This window comes from Agelaius phoeniceus, chromosome 3, assembly GCF_051311805.1.
Source record: "Agelaius phoeniceus isolate bAgePho1 chromosome 3, bAgePho1.hap1, whole genome shotgun sequence".
NCBI classification, from domain to species: domain Eukaryota; kingdom Metazoa; phylum Chordata; class Aves; order Passeriformes; family Icteridae; genus Agelaius; species Agelaius phoeniceus.
In genome coordinates, this window is record NC_135267.1 from 46,191,994 (window position 1) to 46,213,757 (window position 21,764).

Here is a 21,764-nt window from a genome sequence, read left to right on the forward strand (position 1 = left end):
TTTTAAGAAACTTCTATTGAATTAAATGTGAAAATTAAAAATAAGTTTATAAAATGATCTTTACCCAAGCTAACTTGATTATTTCATTTGTTTTACACAGTTTGTGAATGTTAATGTCACAAACTTAAATGTAAAATTCTTTATAAAAATGTTTAATAAAAAAACTAGAGGTATTTGGCAGCTTTAACCAGCTGAGATATTTTTTTAATTCAGACAGAAAATGCAGAGCAAGATATGAACAGATCTATGTTAGTTCTCAAATCACCAATAGTAAAATAATCTATTAAGTGAAATTGTCTGTTATGGTGTTAAATTAACACATTTCTGAAATGGATGGAGCAGTTTGTCTCCTAGCTGTTATTTTGCAAACCTGCACACTTGAGGAAATAACTGTTCTATTGTTGGCTGCCATGAAGGGACTTTTGCTCAAGTAACAGTTGTTCTTGTTTTAAATTTCTCCTGCATTTTTCAGGCAGGAGTGATTTCAGAATGTGTGGGGTCGTCATTGCAGTTGCTGCTGTTCAGTCATTTAATTTGTGCTCTGTCCAGTGAATATGGTTATGCTGGGCTTCCAAAACCTGAGTGTAAAATCTAAATACAGAGACAATTGTACTTACACAATGAAGAAATGAGAAGGTTGGGAGAGGGAAGTGTTAATTGTCACAGCATTAAATGCTCAAATGGTAGAAAATGGCTTTACCATGTATTAGTATAAATACCTGCTTTTCTGTATAAATGCTCACTGCTTTCATGTGGCAGTACTGTGGTGTTTACAGACTGTCTGTCATATTTCCACATTTTGAAGGGAGAGACTGGGGGATATTTTGTTCCCAAGTTGATTGCCTGCTCCCCCTGCTGACTTGCTTGAGGTACACCAATGACTTCAGTTGTAAAAATCACCTGTTCTGCTGAACTGTCGCAGTTGGGAAATTAATACAAGAACTATAAATTTTAAATGTGTTTCCAAGACTTTGCATTGATAAGGGAATTTTTAAAATCTACTTGGTTTGGATATACTAATATTCTACATTCACAGATTTCTGAATGGCTGTATTTCTTGCCTGATTTTCTGTAACGTGGAACTCTACACAGATTCTGCCTGATAGGAGGAGTTCCAGCTTTCTGAATTTTTTCAGAAGGCAATGAATTTGGGATAAGAAACCCTCTGCTTAAATAGTCATAAAGTAGTGCAGTGGCTGGAAGAGGAGCTCGCATGGTGAGACAGTTAACAATAATAAGGAGCCATATTTAATTTGGGATGTTTGCAACTCATTTCTGCAGTGGACATCATGGCTTTATTTCCCTGCAGTCTGATTTACTAGTATTTAAAGAATTGCTAGATTAAAATGAAACTGGAAAGAGCTGCAGGCTTAGAACATACACTGCTCTGACTTGTGGACAAAGCAACCCTCTGTTTTGACAGATGAAAAGTGAGGTTGTTTTGGCAAAATAATAGTGTGTGGAGACAACATCAGAAAACTATTGAGATTTGCTTTAAACACTTCAAGTTGCTTTCAGATGCCTGCTGAACAAAAAAAAAGGAGAATAAGTTGAAAATAATTATTCATTTATCTTAAGAACAGAAACATGGATGAGTTTTTTAATATGAGATATTTTAAATGAGATATTTTAATATGAGATATTTTAAACAAGGACAGCAGAACATATTGTTAATACTCATTTTGCAGAGGAAACCAAATGCAGAACTTCAGAAGACAAAAGCATTGTTGAGGTTGCATTTTCCTCATTGACAATGGGTTAAAGCAAAACAGAAGTATTCTGAAGTGAATCTTCCTGCAAAACCCAGAGAACTATTAAGCAAATGGAGAAATGACTAATTGATCTAGAAAAATATTTCAGTACTTATTTTAAAAGTAATTTTCTGTGTTCCAATGTATTGTTGGATTAAAATTTATATTTTAATGTTTCTTTGTGCAAATACTGTGTGATGGCCAGGACCTCAGTGACAGCACTATGCTTCTGTGTTTGTCCATTTTGAAGCAGGATTTTGTCAGCAGCTGCCTGAGCCCCAGGCTGTCAAGTTCTTAAAGCATTGCTGTGTCTTACTGATCTTTGTCATACAGTTTACTGGAAATATTGAAGTCTTTTTTTCATCACAGAACTCTTAAGCCATTCTGAAAATATCTTCACTTTGAAGAAAAACCCTAAAATTAAGCTTTTTGTAATGATGAGATTTCAGAGCACAGGGGTGGCTAGCAGTGACCAAATAACTATACACAGGTAGTTAGAAGCTCTAATTTTGGCACAGGACTGTAACCTATGTTATTATTTATAATAAAACCAGAGTCTCTCCTTCTTGGGAAGCTGAGGGATGATGCAGTGTTAACCTTAAGGTACCAATGGTACCATCTGGACTACAAAAGTGAACTAACAATTTAGGGAGTTTTTACTAACCTACATTCTATTAAAAGCCTCTAATAAAAATTAGGCTCTTATTTTTGTGCTAATACTAATTGCTGATAATACATGCTTATGTTTGTCATTCATTACGTGGAACTGTACCAATCAGTGGCTGACTGAGTCTCAGGCACTTAAACATGTAAATTAACTATTAGTCTAGTGTCTTCGCTTTTTTTTTTCTTTTTTCTCTTAAATGCTAATGAAATTTCTCCATTCTCTCCTCTAGCAGGCCCTCCTTATTGGTAATTTGTAGGCTTTGCTTTTGTTATCAGTTGCAATAAATGCTGGATACAGTAAAAAACATAAGAACTTACAATCCTTTAGTTACTGTCTTCTACCTGCTTTACCTTGTAGAAATTGTTTATCTTTTCTAAAGTGTATTAGATAAAAAGAGCTCACATTTGCATCCTTGTCCCCAAAATGGCTCTTGCTTTTTGACAGAACTTTCAAGAGGTTTGTTGGGTTTTTTTTTGTTTGGTTGGTTGGTTTTTTGGCTTTGGGGGGGGGGGGGGGGTGTTATTGTTGGGGGTTTTTTTGTGTTTTTCTTTTCCTTTTTTGTAATGGAGCTCAGAATTCTGCATCAAAAACCAGTTCTTCTTAATAGGAGAATGTTATTGGGTTTTTTTATGTGAGCATTATTACTCTTTCATTCCCTGATTGCCAGAGGCAGCATGCTTTGTAGTGCTATTAAACAAAAAGGTTTGTAACAAAATTATTTCTATAATAGAATTTTAAAATTTGGCTTTTAGGTGTGCTTTGTGGGACAAGAAATTCAGTTACCCCTAAGATGCACATCTATAGTGATTCCTCATGTGTCTGCTGTTCTTAGGAGTGGGACAAGTTCCTGAATTTTAGTATCTGGAAGAAATAAATTATTGATAAGTGAAACATAAGCAAGTGTGTAAAACATATGGTATGATAGTGAATTACTATTTTTTTTAATATCAGCTCTTAGGGAGCAGAGAGATGCAAATCTGAGGCATGTGTAATTATGTAAAAGTTTGTTTTTTATAAAGGAAAAAAATCCATGTTAAGGCATTAATAGAGCAAAATAGAAAAAATCTTTGGAAGAAGGAAGCTAGTGTTTATGTATTGTTCATTAAGAATGTTACTGCTTCAAAACTACTTGCCAGAAATGAAACCTAAGTCTTTTACTTAAGTTTCTAGTGTAGTATTACCTTTCTTTTTCTTCTGCACTGAAAAGTAATTTAGAAATGGGAGAATTATGGGGGAGTGAAGGGGTGTGGAGTAGTAGAAAACATTATGCTGGGTAAAACTTTCTGTGATGGCACATGTGTTGATATCACAGCATACACATCTAAGCTGGTGAAAGCTCAGCAATCTGTCAGTCTCTTGTGTAATGGGAATAACTCCCAGCATGCCACCACTGGTTTATTTCCTCAGAACTGTGGTCTGTTTTGGCAAGCCAAAATGCAACAAGTGTCTTTATAATAACCACAGGGTCTGCAGGAGAATGAAGTATAATTATCATAAAGGTGGTTTATGTATTAAGGTGGTGAACTCCTGTAAAATATGAATTGCTGGTTTTTCAGAAAAACTTGATGCATTTCTTTACAGCATTGTTCCTGTATCCTTTTATTTCATGGTACTATAAAGCAAATTCATTAAGCTAAAATTAAGATGCTTAAAGAAATTTTACTTAATGGCTTATCTTGTTGTCATTTTTCCTTCCTTACCCCTCCCCAGTATCTCTTGTTCTACCCATTTTTATTTTTCATTCGTGTTTTGTGCCTGAAGGTTAGAAGAGGCTGACTGTGCTGGAAGTGACTGCCTGCCTTTTGATTATTCATGGACAGTAATAGAAGGCACTTAAAAAGAACAATGAAATTGCTTATTTTTGTGATGGGCCATCTGTTGAATTGTTTTTTGCAACAATCACACAATAGTATCTATGTCATATCATTCTATTTTCAACAGCAGCTGATTATGTATAGTTGGCTACTTGTCTTTATTTTCTGAAGTCCCATGACCATTTTAAATTCACCTCTGCAAACCTTTGCCTCAAAGGTAATAGAAATGTAAAACAGCCAGTGTGTATCTCTTTTTATCTTCTGTTTTTTTTCATGTTGTTCCTAATTAAGTAGTCTCTTAAATGTTTAGGTCTGTTTTCTGTGTCTCCCACCTGTAGTTTCATAATAGAAGTTAACATGGAATCATTTAGCAATTGGTAAAGAAATGGTGGAGTTCTGCAATAAAGAGTGGGCAAGTTTTGAAAGACTGTGGTACATTCACTGCTTATTAATTATCCCTTTTATTTTTTTCTCACCAAGCAATAATTAGAATCTTTTTCCATGGCTTTCACTAACAAGCATTTTCCTAGCTACAAAGCCACTTGCAGATCTATTGCAGCAGAAGCTGAAAGCAAGATATAACAAATGTGTTGTCTTCTCAGGTCACTGACATTGCTGATGCCATGATTCTGAAGCAGCTTTTTGAAAATCTCTTCCAAAATGGGGTTGTCGTTGTGGCGACATCTAACAGGCCACCAGAAGGTAAAAACAAACATTGTACCAGTGTTACCCAAACCCAGTGAATCTCAGTATCTTACAAAACAGTTGTATTTGTATCATACAGTATTCAGTTCTAAGGAACTCTGTAGACTGCAAGAATCAGAGAAAGGTTTTTCACTTAATCTTAACCTTCCTGTATCTTGAACTCAGTGTTCTTTCCTCCACCACTCTCAAAACCTCCTGTGTTTTCTGATCTCCTCTACTCTATCCAAACCAGTGAGAGGGTGTTTGGGCACAGGGCAGTTGAAGAGGGGTAAAATATTGCCTGTTCTGAATGTGTTTAAGGATAGGAAAAGATCAGATCCTGCCAAAGAAGGGAAATGATATCACATTGCTTCCCAGTTTCTAACTCAGAAACTTGCAGATGTGGTCCACCAGCTTGAAGGAGAGCCACTTACTGAGATGCCATTCTTACCTTCTTACAAGCTGGTCTGAGAGAATTAAGTGGAGAGCTCTTTCCATTTCTACCTCTTTTTTACAGTGACTAGTCCTTTCTAGTGATTAGCTAAGTAGATCCTTCTACAAAGTTCCCAAATCTGTATGGGTTTTAACCATTCAGTAACTGTAATTTTTTGTGAAGGAGAAAAATGTTTGTGTTGTAGAGCATTAGCAGTTAGCATAATGCATAAACTTTTATGACATTTCAGATTGATCAATTTCAAATACTGAAGAGTTACCTTAATTGTTAACTGTAACTACCATTAATTTTCCTACCCAAATTAATTGAGTAAAAGACAATCACTAATGACGGGCAATTCTACAATGAACTTTATCTTAGCAAAAAACAAAAAAACAACAACAATAACAAAACCCCAAAACAACCAAAAAAACCCACCCAAATGTTTTTATTAGGGGAGAAAATTATTTCCCATTGGCTTATTTTCCTTTTCTGCACAAAAAAGATGGAATTGTGACTACTGTAGTTGTGTTGACTACAGATAGACTGAATGCTGGTGCTTTACTCACTTGAGAGCCATCCTTGGGTTTTTTTTAAGGACTACTCTTTAAAGTTCAGGAGAATTTTTTACCATAACCTGAGGATTGTAGCCAGTGCTTTAAATCAAGATGTCATTTTGTGACCTTTAGGGTTGTATGGGTGTTTTTCATATACATTAAGTCACTGTATCAACCTGAAATGCATCCACCTGTATTAAGTACCCCAGAGAATGACAAGAACAGCATTTCCAAAATTACTGTTTATTTTCTGATCTCATGAAACAGAGACATAATACACAGCTCACTCCTATCAGCTAGAAGAACTAATGGGAGTAGCTGTCTTACACTACTCATTTTTGCAAGTAAATACGCAATTGATTGCTATATATTTTAACAAATGTATGACCATGCTGATTTGCTGAGTTGGGAATGAGCATGATACATGGTTTCCTAGAACTTTTTTTAGTAATTAGGGTAATGGAATTATCTTAACTGCTAATTTTTCTAAATGTTTCCACATACATATCCAATTTTGTGAAAACCATTCTGTAGGTGGCCTGTTGCTGTCTCATGGATGCAGCATCTTCTGTCCACTGTGAAGTGTTGGTAAAGCATAAAAGCTTTAGTGTATTTGTGGCTTCAGGACTTAGGGGGAATATAAAGGATAATCATAACCTGGCATGTGCTTTGAGTGGAATTTTGGTGATATCTCTGCCAGCTGTCTGTATTCTCTTATTCATTCCCTTTGTCAGCTATAGGTGCTAAGCTGCCTTTTTATAAGGCTTCTGAATATTAATGAAACAGAGCAGATCATCATACAGTTTTAAATTATTGTGTTTTCCAAGAAGTCATTCTGTTATGAACTTGTTGGGCAGTTGGTTAATTTCCAGAGAAGAAAAGTTTATGTTGTATAAATATATAGAGATAAGTAAGATGAAAAATGCTGCTTTACAGTTTTTGTTAATTTGTATTTTGTTTGATGATGCAGGTCTGCATTTTGTTACATAATATACTATTTTTTTCTTTCTTCAGTTGTATTTTTAGCAACTTTGCCTAAGTTTACATATTAATTTAATTTTCAGGTTTTTGGCCTTAGGGGTGATCCTTTTTCTTGCTTTTGAGGAGGAAGTGTACCTGGCAGAATTGCTAGAAGATAAAGCATATCACAGAACATCAAATAAGAATGATGCTAACTTAGCAAAGACAAACTGTATGTTTTTAGTTTGTGTGGGGTTTTTGCCCTCTGCCAAATACTTGGGTTTAGCAGTTGCATAGTTTGGCCTTACAATCTATACCAATGTATACCCAGTATTACAAATATTTTTTAAACCCTTACTTTAAAACAGATGCTGCTCTAATTTCTTCTGCTAGAATTAGTTTTATGTCATTAGAGATCTAAGTCATTTTTTACTTCCTGCTGTTTTCACACTTCTAGGGATGTTCCGTTCTACCTTAAGGTTGTTTTGAATTTTTGTATAGTAAAATAAGAGAAATGGATTTTAGCTTTCCTTTTCTGCCTTTTGTTCCTCCTCCTGTCTCCAGCAACACTGAGTTTTATTTGCTAGACTAGAAGACAAGCCGATGTTATTAAGACTAAGTAGCAAAATGGTACTGATTTCTTTTCTTTCAGATCTCTATAAAAATGGTCTTCAGAGGGCTAATTTTGTACCATTCATTGCTGTGCTGAAGGTAAGGAGAGCCACTTGTTTAATGCTTTTCAGTTTTGCCTGCTTTATTAATTAATTTGTAGGAGATTTGTAGAGGATTGCTTTGATGCAAGCTTCCACATTATATATATATCTGCTTTAGCTATTTTGAGCAAAACTAATTGAAGGTAAGGCAAGAAGGGACTTTTTCCTTCTGGAATTAACATGTTTTTAAAGCTGGACTTTTTTAACATGACAAAAAATTATCTTTTTGACTAAGGCAGCAGAAAGTGTGTGTTTGGATAAGATTTTCCTGCTGGCACAGGTATGCTGTGTAACATAGTGTCCCTCTAATATTTATACTGTGTTGTACTTGTGGATATCTTACATTTATAATGTTAGAACAGCTTGCAGTTACTTTGATGTAAGGAAAGTCGGGTTTGTTCTGTACTTCTCAATTACCTTGTTTCTAGGTCTTTCTCGTGTGTAAGTAGTTTTTTTTCAATGGCTGTTTGTGAGGCTTCACATAATGTTCAAGAAGCAGTGGCTCTGAAGCAAGCTTCCTTCAGTCTGCATGTTGTATTGTGGGAGGTCAAAAACTATAATAGCTTCATTTAAATTTAAAAATGGAGGATCTTTCCTCTGTGAATAACATAATTGGTGCTTATTTTGCTGTTAAAAAGAATATAAGCTGAAATGACACTTAGAAGTTGTGGACAAGTTGCAGATATTTTTTATTCCCAAGCTACAATTGTATTGTTATGTTACTGGGGGCTAACATACAGGTCTCTTATCCTGCTCTGGATTGACATGACGTGTAAAATGGAAATATCAGCATTTCCCTACTTCACAGAAGTATTGCTGGAATAAAAGCATAAATAATGTTAAATAATATTGGTATCTAGGATAAAAGAACTGTAAGGTTGACTTTAGGTAGGTTTGGCTTTTTGATAGGAGATTTGGAATTGCTGAATTGATGCATTGACTGGATGTTCCTGCTCAGATGGTCAGCAGTAAAGCAGCTGACAGTCCCTAGCAGTTTCAGTGGGCCCTCTCAGAATTATAAGATTACTTAATTGCCTAACAACCTTTGAAAATCCCATCTAATGTTGACATTTGTACAATTATCAGGTTTAAAAGTTAATATGCCATTGACATGATTATGGCACTCTGGTGCATCTCAGAATGGCTGTATATGAAGTCAGGGAGGTTACTAGTGAGAGTGGTTCTTACCTGGATGGCTTTAGAGAAGTAAGGAACATAAAAACAAATTAACAACCACTTCCATTTCAAATCGTTGAAAAGGGCTTATTTTGTAGCTGTCTGCATAGGATGAGAACTCCCAATCATAGAGTATTTTCAAGCATAGAGGTAGTTTCATATGCATTTGCTTTTTGAAATGCAGCAACCATGGCGGATCATTCTTTTCTATATGTCTTTCTTTGTTGACTCCTAGTTTTCTCCCTGATAAACATAAGACTCTTCCATTTCAGTGATCATCAGGCTTTAAGAATACCTATCATGTATGCTTATTTATAGTTTCCTTTTTTGTCTTTTTAGCTAGCTGAATTAAAAAATGTGAAATGTAGTTTTTGCATCAGAGCACCTCATCAGGACTGGGAAGGTAATAAAAATTTTTTAGTAGGAAATAGATGGAATGCTGAGAGAAGCAGTAAAGGTGGCTTAGTCTAGAGAATGGAGTACTGCAAAAAGAAACAAGTAGCACAACCCAGACAAGAGGCAGATGAATATTATCGTCATAATGAATGAAGGGAGAAGCAAATGTTAACGTAATTCGCAAGGGCAAATACTGGATTTCCTGTCCTTGTTCTTTTTCCCAGCACCTTTGTGTTTTTACACTGCTCTAAATATATGTGCCTTCAATGCCACTTTAATAAATATTACCAGTGTAGCAATATTCTTTCCCAAAGACATAATGACGTAATGAAAAGCTGGATCAGAGCAAGCTTATTCACAAAATGCTTCTCTGACCCTGGTTGGGAAGTGGAAGGAAAAGGGCATGACATTAAAATTATTAATAAAAAAAAAAAAATTGAAATCTACATTTTTAATTCAATATAGCAGAAGTCAGCATTTAAAAATCACACTGGAATGTATTCTAGAGTACGATTTTAACCATTGATCTTTATGTTACAAAGGTGTGGATAGAACATTGATACTCTGGCTTTGGTGGTTTGAGAAATGCAGATTTAGGCCTCCCCAATGTGTAGAATCTGTGTGATGACATTGGTGTGAATGGATAAAGTAGCTTCTGCCTCAGATGTGCATAATTCCGTGACTAGGAAATGTAAATATGATTTCTTCTAGGATTTTTGTGAAAGTGGGAAGGAAAACACTGCATTGGTTGCTTGCAAATGTTTGATTTACTGTCTTCTCAACCTTTCCCTCACTCGTAAGCCATGTGTGTCTGTTGGTCTCATCTGACCTGTCCCCTGGTACTGGCTTTGACAGCTGGGACTAACTCCTAGCTTAGTTTTCTCTGGGCTCAGAGCCTCCCAGAGGGCTTTTGTTTGGGGTTTAGTGGGAGTGAATAGGTGGGTTGGTTTTGTTTGTTTTTTTCAGTAATTAACTTTTATGATCATAAACCTTAAAATAAGACTTGAGCACTAAAAGTAGTTCAAGTTCAGCACAGGAGTTTCAAATTTCTTTAAATGTTCTTGGGAAGGTGGAATGAATGGAAACTATTGGTAGTATATTTCTGTGAAGAAATGCTTCACTTGAAATAGCTTTCAGGCTCTTTTCATTTTTGTCAGTGGAACACATACTTTCTAGATACCTGGGTAACTGTTACACAAATATCTTTTCTTGTCTTCAAATGATCAAAAGTAATGGTTTCTTCCCCAGATCTGGAGTTACCCATGTTCACCCTCAATTTTTGTTTTATTTTCTACAGTCTATGTAATTCCAATATCTGTGTTTGCATTCTATTTCTTACAAAGATAACTGTAAACCTGTTTCTGTGGAATAAGCAAAAGGGTGAAATAGCACTCTAGAGAAGATAGTTATCTTCCAGAGTTTGTCCATATTGTCTTTCTAGGTGGTAGATTATTGGGACAAGTGATTGTTGTGTGAGGTTGCAACTGAAAAGTTCCAATTTTTAGAGCCACATGAAAACTTCAGGTCCTACAGCTGGTAGCCACATAAAAGCCCCAGGTCTGTGTCATTGGGCAGGTCAGTAACACCACTGGCAGCTTTTTTTGCCCTGTGTTCAATTCTGATCTTATCCCAGTGTTCTCTTGAAATAATAAATAGTTTGAGATGTATTTTTTCAGTGATTCTTTAATCCTCTAACTCAAAGCTTTATAAACAGGGGAAAACTCTGAATTCATCAGTTCATTGTTGTGGCTATGATTCTTTGGGACACTGTATTTCTTATGAAAGAGTTTAGTTTCTGCAACAGATAAGAGTGCTTCTTCAATCCATGAAATTCTACAAAGATAGAGCTTTACAGAGAAAAGAAGTATTAGGAAGAAAAATCTTTTAATTCTATAATTGTAATTCGATTCAGTCTCTTCCGATTGAGCTTTTAATCTCACAGGATCTCTTGCTGAGCATTTTAAAGTGTGTGGAATTCCTGTGTGATTTTTTTTTTTAAAGACAGTTCTTGAGAAAACCATTGATTGCTCACAGTTACTTTGTTCAAATGCAGAGAGCAGAAATACTCTAAAAATTGTTACTTTCAACCTAAAAGAAATATACAAAGTTTCTAAATGTTTTAAAGCTGATTTACAAATAAAGCTGTGTATCTCGGAATCACACAATTAATTGTTAAGATTGGAAAAGACCTTGAAGACTATTGAGTCCAACTGTTAACCCATCGCTGCCAAGTCCATCACTAAACCATGTCCCCAGGTGCCACATCTGCATGTCTTTGGGGATGGTGTCTCTCTTCCTTGGACAATCTGTTCTGATGCTTGACAAACCTTTCTTTTGGTGAAGAAATTTTAATCCCAGGTCCTTTTTTGCTGTGGAGCTTTCCAGCCATTCTGTCCCCAGCCTGTAGCGCTGCCTGGGGTTGTTGGGAGCCAAGTGCAGGACCCAGCACTTGGCCTTGTTGAAGCTCACACCACTGGCCTTGGCCCATGGATTCAGCCTGTCCAGATCCCTCTGCAGAGCCCTCCTGCCCCCAAGCAGATCAACACTGTGCTAATCTTTAACAACTTGATGTAAGATATTATGTGAGGCTCTTGAAAAAAAAAAAAAAAAAAAAAAGGGAAAGAAAGCGTGCTTTAATTTACTGTTTTGGTGTTTTGGCAGTAATTTTGGCAACATTTTAATTTTGGCACACATTTAATGAAGACATTTACATCAACCCTCAACTGTTCTGAAATCCTAACTCTAATTCAATGGCTAGTTCAATGTTTCATTCTCTGAAAATCAGGAAGGAAAGCTCCTCAAATAATTTGTTGTGTAGAGTCAGTAACTTGAGTGAGCAGTTCTTGTGATTCCAAAGGTTTCCTGGAAGTGTAGCATGAAGCTTCAAAATGTCAAGCTGTGTTGAAGTACCAAGTATATAACTTCTGTGTTTTGTCAAGTTTTCTTCATGCAATAGACTTGCACTACACTAAATTTTAACTAAAAGTCAAAAAGTTTTAGGGCCCTTCATAGTCTAAGTATAACTTAAAAAGGCCAAATTTTAGAAAAAAAACTTTGGCTACCTGCATTTTGCTTTGAGTAAAGGGGAGGAATCAGCTACAAATCTATTGTCAGTGGGACATGAATTTACTTTCAGCATCTTTTTTTCCCTTCTTTTTTTCCTTCTGCTATTGGGGCGAAATAATTATTTATTTTAAAACTGTTCGGTTAAAATGACTTTTAACCATAAGTAAGCATTGTACACTCCTCTCAAATAGAAAGCAATGCATTATTTATACACTGTATTTCCCTGTCTTTCTTAAAATCAGTTAATGATTATTTATTTAGAATGTTGCTGGCTGTGTTTTTAATTAAAGTGTACCCTTTCCTACAAAGCAACAAACTGAGGAATTGAAAAGCATTTTCAGTTTTCAATAGCTTAGTATGAGAACATGAAAAATACTTGTTTTAAAAACATTTAGAGCTGCCTCTAAGGAAATTGTGGGAGTTAGTTTTGTACAAAGGCATTTGGTAGATATAAAATGTCTTTGATGGTGCAGTCAGCTTTTGTCCAACCACCTGTGTGAGAAATGCAGGGATTTGTTGAGTGGCGGATCTGCCTCTCTCCTCCCCCCTCTCCCAAAAAAGTCATCTCCTTGATGAAATTGATTTGTCAGTTTGTTCCAGTCTAATGGTGTGATAGCCCAGCAGCTTTCAGTATGTTGAATAGTTAAAACCTGCTTTTGAGGTCAGTGTCAGCCACTCTGACCCCTGTGAACTGTCACCTGAGTCAGAATTGCAGGGATTAGGCCTTTGATATTGTGATGGCTTCGCCTATCAATTGACTTTTTCATTACTGAAGATGTTGGGCCTTTTGTTTCCCTTCTTAGTATGTAACCAAGCAAACTCCTAAGTAGAAGGAGCATTTGTTCTTGTTCTCTCTCTGTGCAAGTAATAGAAGTGCTCATCTTTTGTGAAGTGTACCTAATTAAACATAGAAAAAATAAAAATAGGAAATACAGCCTGATTGCAAGTATTTTGTGCTGCAAATATTTTTGAACCTCAGTATAATTTTTGTGAAATCTTAGTTTGATAAATTTGTGAGACTATCAAGTAATAAAATGTTATATATAGAAAGCAAGGAGTCAGATTAGAAGCTACCAATCCATTCTGCATTCAGCCTTCTAAACCTCTGTGTGTGTGTTAAATTTAAACACCAGGGTTATTTGAATTCTGTAGTTCAGAGCACGTAACTGTTACAATATTTTATAATGTATCTATTTCTTTACTGTGTTCTCAAGGGATGAAGCGTTCAATTTGTTTACCTTTTATATCTGTCTTAGGCACTTCCTCCTAGACAGCTTATTTAGATGCAGATCAAAACTTTATTTTAGGATTAAATAGTTGCTACTGTAACTCTTTGCCAGGCTTCCTGCCTTCTCCCTTTCTTAAATTGTTAGGATTTTCCTGAGCTCTTGCTTGGTTTGTTTGCTCCTTGATTAAAATGAGTAAATGAAAGCATATCATAGATATGGAATAGTTGATTCCTGCTGTATCAGGGTAAATTAGTCTAATTACACGTGGCAGTTCTGTTTGCTTGTGATGTAATGTGAAATGAGGTCCTGCCTCCCCCTGAAAAGCCCGAGCCAATTAATAAAGCTTTTAAGCTCTTTGTCACAGGCCACCATGGAGGTCTGCAGAGAAGAACTTTAATCCAATAAACATTTCATTTAGATCATGAAAAGAAAGCATGAGGAGAAGCTCCTACAAGAGAGGGTGTTACCAGCAATTCTAGTTGTGAAGAGATGTGAGGAATTTGCCAAATTAACCAAGAGGCCTTCATATTTAACACATAAATGTGTCAAAACTAATAATAGAATAATTTAATTTGAGTTGAACCTTATATTGTTAAAATTCTAAGAAGCCACAACTGTTTTCTTCAAAGACTTTGCTGTTGAGTTGGATGGACAGGGCAAGGGGAGGTTGTGAGAAACCCAGATAGCAAATAACACTGGCCGAAGCTGGTGGAAAGGGGGAAAAAAAAGGAATAGATAATTAGGTGTAATTAGCGTGTATGAATTGTTGTCTCCCTGCCCTTGCCTTGAATAAATTTCAGAGAAAAAAAAACCCTAGTGGCAAAAACCCTTTGATGTAAGAAGAGTCATTGTGGTTTGGCAGCATAAAGGCAGTGTTTTATACTTCTTACATAATGGTTGTGATACAGAAAGAGTGAATGGACCCTGCACCCCCCAGCCTGCTTTACAGCAAGGACTTTTGGATTCCCTTGAAACGCATCAGAAGTTTTCAGTTGTGGGTAATGAGGTAGTGGACCTCATCAGAGCTAAGCGTAAGCCATCTTTAGCCTTTGTTTAGATCTTAATCGCTTTTTTTTTTTTTATTATTATTCTGGGAAATTCAGTTTCGTAAATCATGACTACTTTTTTTTCCTTTCCTTTTTTTTTTTTTTCTGCCTGCCAACAGTTCTGGCAGGAGCAAAGGCTAATACTGGGGAAAAGAAATACAAATCAAATGTTAAAAAGAAAAACAACAGCATAAAAGAAATCTAGACAAATAACTTTGTCCAGGGTATAATTCCAGTGAAGTACATGTATTGGGATAAATTTGACCCTTAGCTTACGAAACATCATGTTATAAATTCAGCGTGAACTCTTGGTGTTTGTTTCTCACAGAATGCACAGCTTGCTTATTAGGAGATTGAAAGTTACAGTCATTACTGGTCCTTCAGCAAAACTGGGTGTTATGCAGTGATTTGTGGTTTGCAGGTGGGTTTTTTTGCTTTTGTATTTATTCTTATTCTGCAAGGAAGATTTTTTCAGAAGTGATGAGAAATGGGGAGCTCTGTTCAGTGTAATTCTTAGTGCATGGAAGTTTCCTCTGCCATTCTTCTGTTTCCTGACTGGAAAAAGGAGAGGCTACTTGTCTCCGAGCCGGCACAGCCACATCTGTACCTCCTGAATTCTTTCACTTTTGTCTGAATATCTGAAATACTATTCACAGAACAGTACATTTTAAGAGTCTCTCTTTTTATTCATGCACCATTATTTTACAAGTTAATTGTCTATTTTTCCTCTTCTTAGGGGGTAGCTGATTTGTAGCTAGACATTAAAATAAGTTATTGAAAAGTTGTACAATAGATCGTATGTTCCTTGTGGTTGCAAGAATGGTGGGGTTTCTTAGTTGTTAAAGTTTTGAAGGCTGTAATGTAAACTTTTGCAACTTCCACTGAATGAATTTTGCCTCTCAGTTTATCTCTGCTAAACTCTTCAGTTTAAAGTTTTAATGTTCTTGTCACAAGTCTAAGAAAAAGATTGATTGCAAAAGTTATATTTGGCAATATTTATTTTCCCAGATATTTTTGCTCTTAGTCCACTGAAAAATAATTTGCAAGCAAAATGTTTGTTATCCCAAATCAGCTTGAGAGTGATTGCTTTCCCTGATATTGTACAGGATTTTTGGATGACATTTAGAAAGTTTTCCTCAAAATTTGTTCATGTGGTTCTTTGGGGTTTTTTTGTTTAGTTTTGTTACAATGTTTGCAATTGGGATAAACATGAAGTATCTGAGGCTATTGCAATCGTTTCCTATATTTAATTATTGCAGAAGAATATAGGGGAAAAGATTGTAAAAAAATCTTTAGTTAACCCTGTAAAGCATTGCGCTATTTTGTAGAGCAAATAGCCTTTTCTGCTTGAAGTTAATTTGGTCTGTGAAAGGCAGTACCTGAATACCACGCCAAATAAGTAATTATTCCTGATTGTAATGTTGGGGGTTTTTTTCAGGTATAGGTCACAAGAAATTCAGTTAGGGTAGAGTATGTACAAAGCTAAGAAATATGCAGATTTTCTGTTGTAAGATTGTGTAAAAATTATTTACAGTTAATACTTGCACAAAGGTTAGAAAGGTTGATGAAGTGATACTTAGTTTTGCTTTACTATTCACTGCATGTCAGAATGTAATTATGACTGATTCATGAAACTGTCTTAGCAATGAACCATCTTTATTAAAATGCTGATCAAGAAAAGAGCTGACAGTAATAAAGAATAGAACACTTTAGTCTTGTTGCTTTTGAATGATTGCTAATTACCCCAGAGGTCATGTATAGTGCTTATGAGGATTCATTGACATTTTCTTTAAAGTCTACTGTTTCAACAACATCTGAACAAGGAGACAAAACTGTATGTACATCCAACAATGCTTGGACCAAGTTTTTCTTCACCACCAAATACCTGGTGTTTCCCTTTCTCCTTCCTCCTCTCCCTGAGTACATCTCAATCCCAAGGATTAGTGGAGCAGAAAGTTAGGAGCGCTACAAATTGATTAATTTCCTTTTTTTTTTTTTGTTTGTTGTTTTTTTGTTTTCAAGTAAGGCAAAAGGAGAAAAGAAGCAGCCCTTTGAAGGTGCCTCACCTGTACCATGTATACTCCTGTCTAACAGTCTGGTTGATCTCCTTGTAGAGCTGCAACAGAGAGGAAACTGCACTTACCCTTGTACACTTCTCTCAGCAGGCTGTGGACAGACCAGTCCAGTTCCAGATTCACATTCTGAAATTTCATATTCTGAAATTTCACATTCTGGTGACTGTCACATGCTGGTGACTTTGAAAGTACACTGAATTAAAAACCTGTGGGTATGCTTTGTATATCAGCAATATTTTTATTCGTTACATACTACATTTTTGCTGAAGATGATTCTTGTTCTGCCATAGTTATAGAAAATGCAGTTGTATGGTATCCTTTGGATGGAGAAGCCTTTTCTTTAAATTGCTTAAGGAAGAATATTAAGAAAGAAGAAATAATACGCTAGTTGATAATTTAACACTATATGGAGTCAAATAATGAAAAATAAAAGAGGTTAAGTCTAGTGAGCTTTGTTTACCTGAGGAACTCTTTCTCTGTTAGCTGGTGACTCTCATCACATCTACATGTTGTGTGATGTGGAAGAACACCTTAGGCTGAATGTAAATGTATGAAAAGAATGATTGCAAATGAACAATCAAATTATTTTCTGGTTTGCTGGAGGAAAGGAGTACTAGTGATCCTGTGACCAAATCAGAGGATGCATTTGAAAAGGAGGGTGAGATCTATGTGAAAATTGTGATTCCTTTTCCTCAGAAAGAGTGGCTGGAAGTTGCACTTCTTAGATAGGCATGGTTACTAATAGTAGGTGTTCTGATGGGCTTGTTCAGAGGCCAAGAGTGTGAATTGTGCAGCTTTGCCTGCTTGGAGATAGAACTGTACTCTTCCTTGCTCATATGGAAAATCAGCATTTGATACTGCAGTGCTGCCACTGCATTTTCCAGGTGTCTGGTTTGACCCAGGCATGAAAGGCTGTGGAAGCTCAGCACCTGTGGGAATGAAGGTGATGATCCTCCTAAACTGAAGCACTCTTGTATCTCTGCTCCCCTACACCTTCTCTGGAGGTCCTCAGGTGGACACAGCTAAGTGCTAATCTAAACACTCCACTTGGTTCTTTGGCTGCTGATTAGAACTGTGGGGTGATTAGTTTGTCTATTCTTGTGGTCTAATAGGATGATTTATATGTTGGGTTTTTTGATTTTTGTTTTAATACCATTAAAATTCAGAGCAGATAATGATAATTGAGTTAACTTAGGGTGATCTTCAAGGTTAAGAAGTATCTACTCACCTGCATTATCAAGTGTTACAAGCTGATCACAATAAGTGAGCTCAGAGGGCACATGGTACTTAGTGTGGTGTTCGTTGTGGACTGCAAGGCCATCTATGGCATTTCAGGGCTTTTTGTGACACAGGGGAGACATGTGTGGCACAAGTGTAATAAAAAGATTGATTGCAAAAATTATATTTGGCAATATTTACTGCCAAAACTTAAAACTTGAGAACTTGCAGGTTATTCAGCAAATGTAGATTGCCTTTTGAAATTTTCTGAAGTTTCTTTCTTCATAATAATCTATCCTGTCATGTGCTTTAATTTCTTGAGCAGTTAAACATTTTAATAGCTACCATTCTTGATTGCAGCAATAAGGGAATATCAGAGATGCTTACTGGAAAAAAAAGTATTTGTTAGTCTGTATTTAATAACTTTCTAGAATAGATCTTTTGACAGTCTAATTTTATCTATTCTGTCTAAAGGTGGTTGTTTTAAGCGTCTTGAGTTGAGCCATGATGTTTTACCTTTTTTTTCCCTTTTGAAATAAAAAGTTTTTGAGCCACTCAGTGGGAATGAGTCCATGCTTACACTGCATTTTCAACTTACTAATTGCATTTTCAATTCTGTAATTGTATTTGCTCTTTGTATACATAAATACATAATAACTAATTAATTTTATGCATTTGAATTGAATAGGGTAAGTCAGACTTTAAATATCTCAATAGAATAAAAAATTTGTTGGAAACTGAGGATGGTTCCACCAGACTGACTGTAGCTTCAATATTAAGCATGTATTTCAAAAGGAGTTTAGCCCAAAATGAAATTTGCAAATTTAAAACTCCATCTTAAGAAATGGAAACCAATTGTTATAGTTATGGGTTTGACAATTAAGTGCTAACAACCTGAGCACTCCAGTTAGTTCTTTGGCTGTTGATTAGGATTCCATGGTGATTAATGAGTGTGAGAATGCAATCACATCCATAGCTTTAATCAGTCCCGTGCTGGATGAGGAAGTCCAAAGATGGAGAAAGAAAGAACTTCTATATGTAATCTTAGTAGGGGTTTTCCCCATGCTGTAAGAAGCTGAATGGTAAAAAGTAGAGAAACCTATCCTTTCACCCCTCTCCAAACTTCCAGGATCTTTAAATTATAGTAGTGATTTTTTAGTACCATGATGCAGGAGAATAATGTTGCTGATATCTGTGAAGGGTAGACAAGATGCATGATGATACTCACATAGGCACCCTCTCTGATGTTCAGTATTTCATTTTTACACTGTGAGCAGGATTTGTTTTTCTGTACCATGCTACCATGCATCTGGTTTTCTTTTTTCCAGATCTAGTATTTTAAATGTTTAGCTTGAACATTTACATTTTTTTTGGTGTGCTTTATTTTATTTTGTTGTGTATTCTGATTATATGCTGTCTTTTTAACATTTTGCCATGTATCCTAAAAAAAAATTATAAATATGCATATTTTTCCTTCTGCCTTCCTGTGAAACAGATAAGTGAATGTTTATGTGTGCAGAAATAAAGAACCAGGGTGGGTATCCTTGTTGACGAAGGAGACCCCAAAAAGAAAATCTTTGGATCTCTACTCAGCACATAACTTCTCTGTGACCTTTCTGAGTGAGCAAAGATCACCATGTGCTGCATCTCCCTTTAGAGCTATCTCCAAGGGTACATTCTTAGCTCAGAGAAGAGATGGTGGTGTTATTGTCTGGCAGTGTGAGCAATCCTCCTACTACTGCCCTTCGGTTCACTGCTGCTGCTGCTGTCCCACCTTTTCTCTCCTCTACTATGCTGAGCTCAGTTTGTGTAAATAACATTTCCCACTTCTGTTTGGTGGTTTGGGGTTTTTTTGTTATGTTATTTTCCATTAGCACCTATGGATCTGTACTTGTCACATATTCACATAAGGAAAGGTTGTTCCTACCCTGCAAATGTAGCTTATACTCTAACTGGAGGGATCATGTCCTAAAGGGCTGTTTTCTGAGAGTGTGTTGTGATTCAGATGATGATATTTGAGTTGAATGGCAGGAGCTGTTCATTTTATGTATATTCATAGAGTGTCTTAACACAATAGGTGTGGGTGAGCTTTGAAGTGTCTCAGTGAAAATAATTAGCAATGAGTATGGATAGACACCTGAACCTGTAGAAGGGTTAGGGAATTCCTGTGGCTCTTATTTGTATTTAGAATATGATCTCTAAATGGCCAGAGTACTTTCCTGAACTGACCATCAGTCTGGAGAGACCAAACATGTCAATTAAATAGGAACTTCCCAGGAGTAAAATGCCATATATTTCCAAAAGAACTAAGTATTTCTTGGCTCCTGTTAGCTGTCCTCTGCTTTTATGCTTACACTGTGCATTACAGAAAACTGCTGTACATCAGAATTCTGTTTTTCCATTTTGTTTACATTTGGTTCAGTTGACTTCAGCCTCCTAAGGAAGCAAAAAATCACTAGGACTATATGAATTGTATTTTATAGATCTCTGAACTGGATTCTGCTATTGCATTTTTGGCTGAAAGGTCTTACATCTAACAGGGTTTTTTGAAATAAACTACATCATGTTGTATCATATTAGAATCAAAAATAGTACATCATTACAGACATAACAAACAAAGCTTATAGGGAAGGAAATATCTCTGTTAGGCAATGTTTGTATCTTAAAAGAGGTCCAAAAACTTAAATAATTTTTTGAACACACAAGTTCTTTTTAACTAGAGTCACTAATTATAGTGTTTTTTCCTGAAGAGTGATAATACTAATTACTTCAAAGACAGAGAAAAGAGAAGGAAGGGAAAAAAAAAAAAAAAGAAAAAGAAAAAGGCATCTTCTCTTTAGCTGTATTGGTGGTATTTATATCTTCAGTTTCATGGTTCTTACCTCTGAAACTCATTCAGTGTTATGTCATGGAGTCATAAAAGCTGTCGGTGCATGGAAGGAGTGACAAATTTGTAAGTGGAACACAAGTGGACTAAAACAGTGAGTGTAGCACTGGGCACCCATTTCTGTTTCATCAAGCTGCACAGACCTGCATAACATAGCCCAGTACAAGTCTGTATCTGAGTGCACAGGACATCTGCTTGTCATTGGCAGCTGGGCCTCCAGCACCACTGTAAATATCAGGGAACAAATTTACACCAGCTACAGTGTTCAGGTGTGCTTTTGTTTTTTCAGCTCTACCATAACCATGGAATACTCTCAAGTATATGTGGGTCTATGTTCACTTTTCACTATGTGCAACACAACACCCTAAGGGAGCAGTAGAGTTTATAAATCTGACTTGAAGGCCAAAGAGATGAGGCTGAATTCATGTAAAAGTCCCATCTCTTGTTTCAGGAAAAAACAAGCCATATTGATTAACAGCATTACTAAATTTACAAGTATCTAAAGTTAATCCAAGTAATCTCATCATCCTCAAAGCTGTAGTAGTAATCTGTGGGGTTTTTCCCACATAAAGAAACATAAAGAAAATAGTACTTAAGTTATTCTACTACTTTGGAAAAATAAACCATTAGGTGGAAAGATGCTGGCAAAGAAAAAATAACTGAACTAGCTTTGCTGTGAAATTTCAGTAATCTTCCTTCTGGCCTTGGCTGCCAGACTGATGCTGAGGAAAAGCTTAAACATCCTCCCTCCCCTGTGCATATTATTTATTACATGCCTCTGGAACTTTTTTCTTCTGCTGTGTTATTCTCTTTCTTTGTGAGCTCTCATGAAAAGAAAGGGAATAGATTATAATAATATTGTAGCACCGATGCTATTGTGTTTGCAGTAGCCTTAGTCCGAGATAATGATTTGATTATCATGGCTTTTTCACTAACTGGAATTAAAGATACATGGATTTTCCTGGGATTCTGTGCTTTCAGGATGATTTTTGTTTTACCTTCTTTCTTCAGCTGTATATCTTTGCAGAGAAGTTGGAGGTTAAAAGTAGGTATAGAGCTTTCACTAATAGCCAAGGGCAAAAAATTAGTGCA

The 21,764-nt window shown here is 36.0% G+C and overlaps 2 protein-coding genes across 5 annotated transcripts in view; one reads left to right on the plus strand and one right to left on the minus strand.

Annotated features, from left to right (window-relative positions):
- The window catches only part of AFG1L (AFG1 like ATPase), a 64,567-nt gene that overhangs the window by 16,511 nt on the left and 26,292 nt on the right, over positions 1 to 21,764 (plus strand). For all 4 annotated transcript variants that reach the window (XM_077175173.1, XM_077175174.1, XM_054630017.2 and 1 more), the window contains exons 6-7: positions 4,835 to 4,934; positions 7,519 to 7,577. In XM_077175173.1, coding sequence (XP_077031288.1) covers positions 4,835 to 4,934; positions 7,519 to 7,577 — 159 coding nt within the window. The remainder of the gene's footprint in view (positions 1 to 4,834; positions 4,935 to 7,518; positions 7,578 to 21,764) is intronic.
- Positions 1 to 21,764, minus strand: part of LOC143693546 (uncharacterized) — a 73,171-nt gene that overhangs the window by 6,088 nt on the left and 45,319 nt on the right. The window lies entirely within an intron of this gene.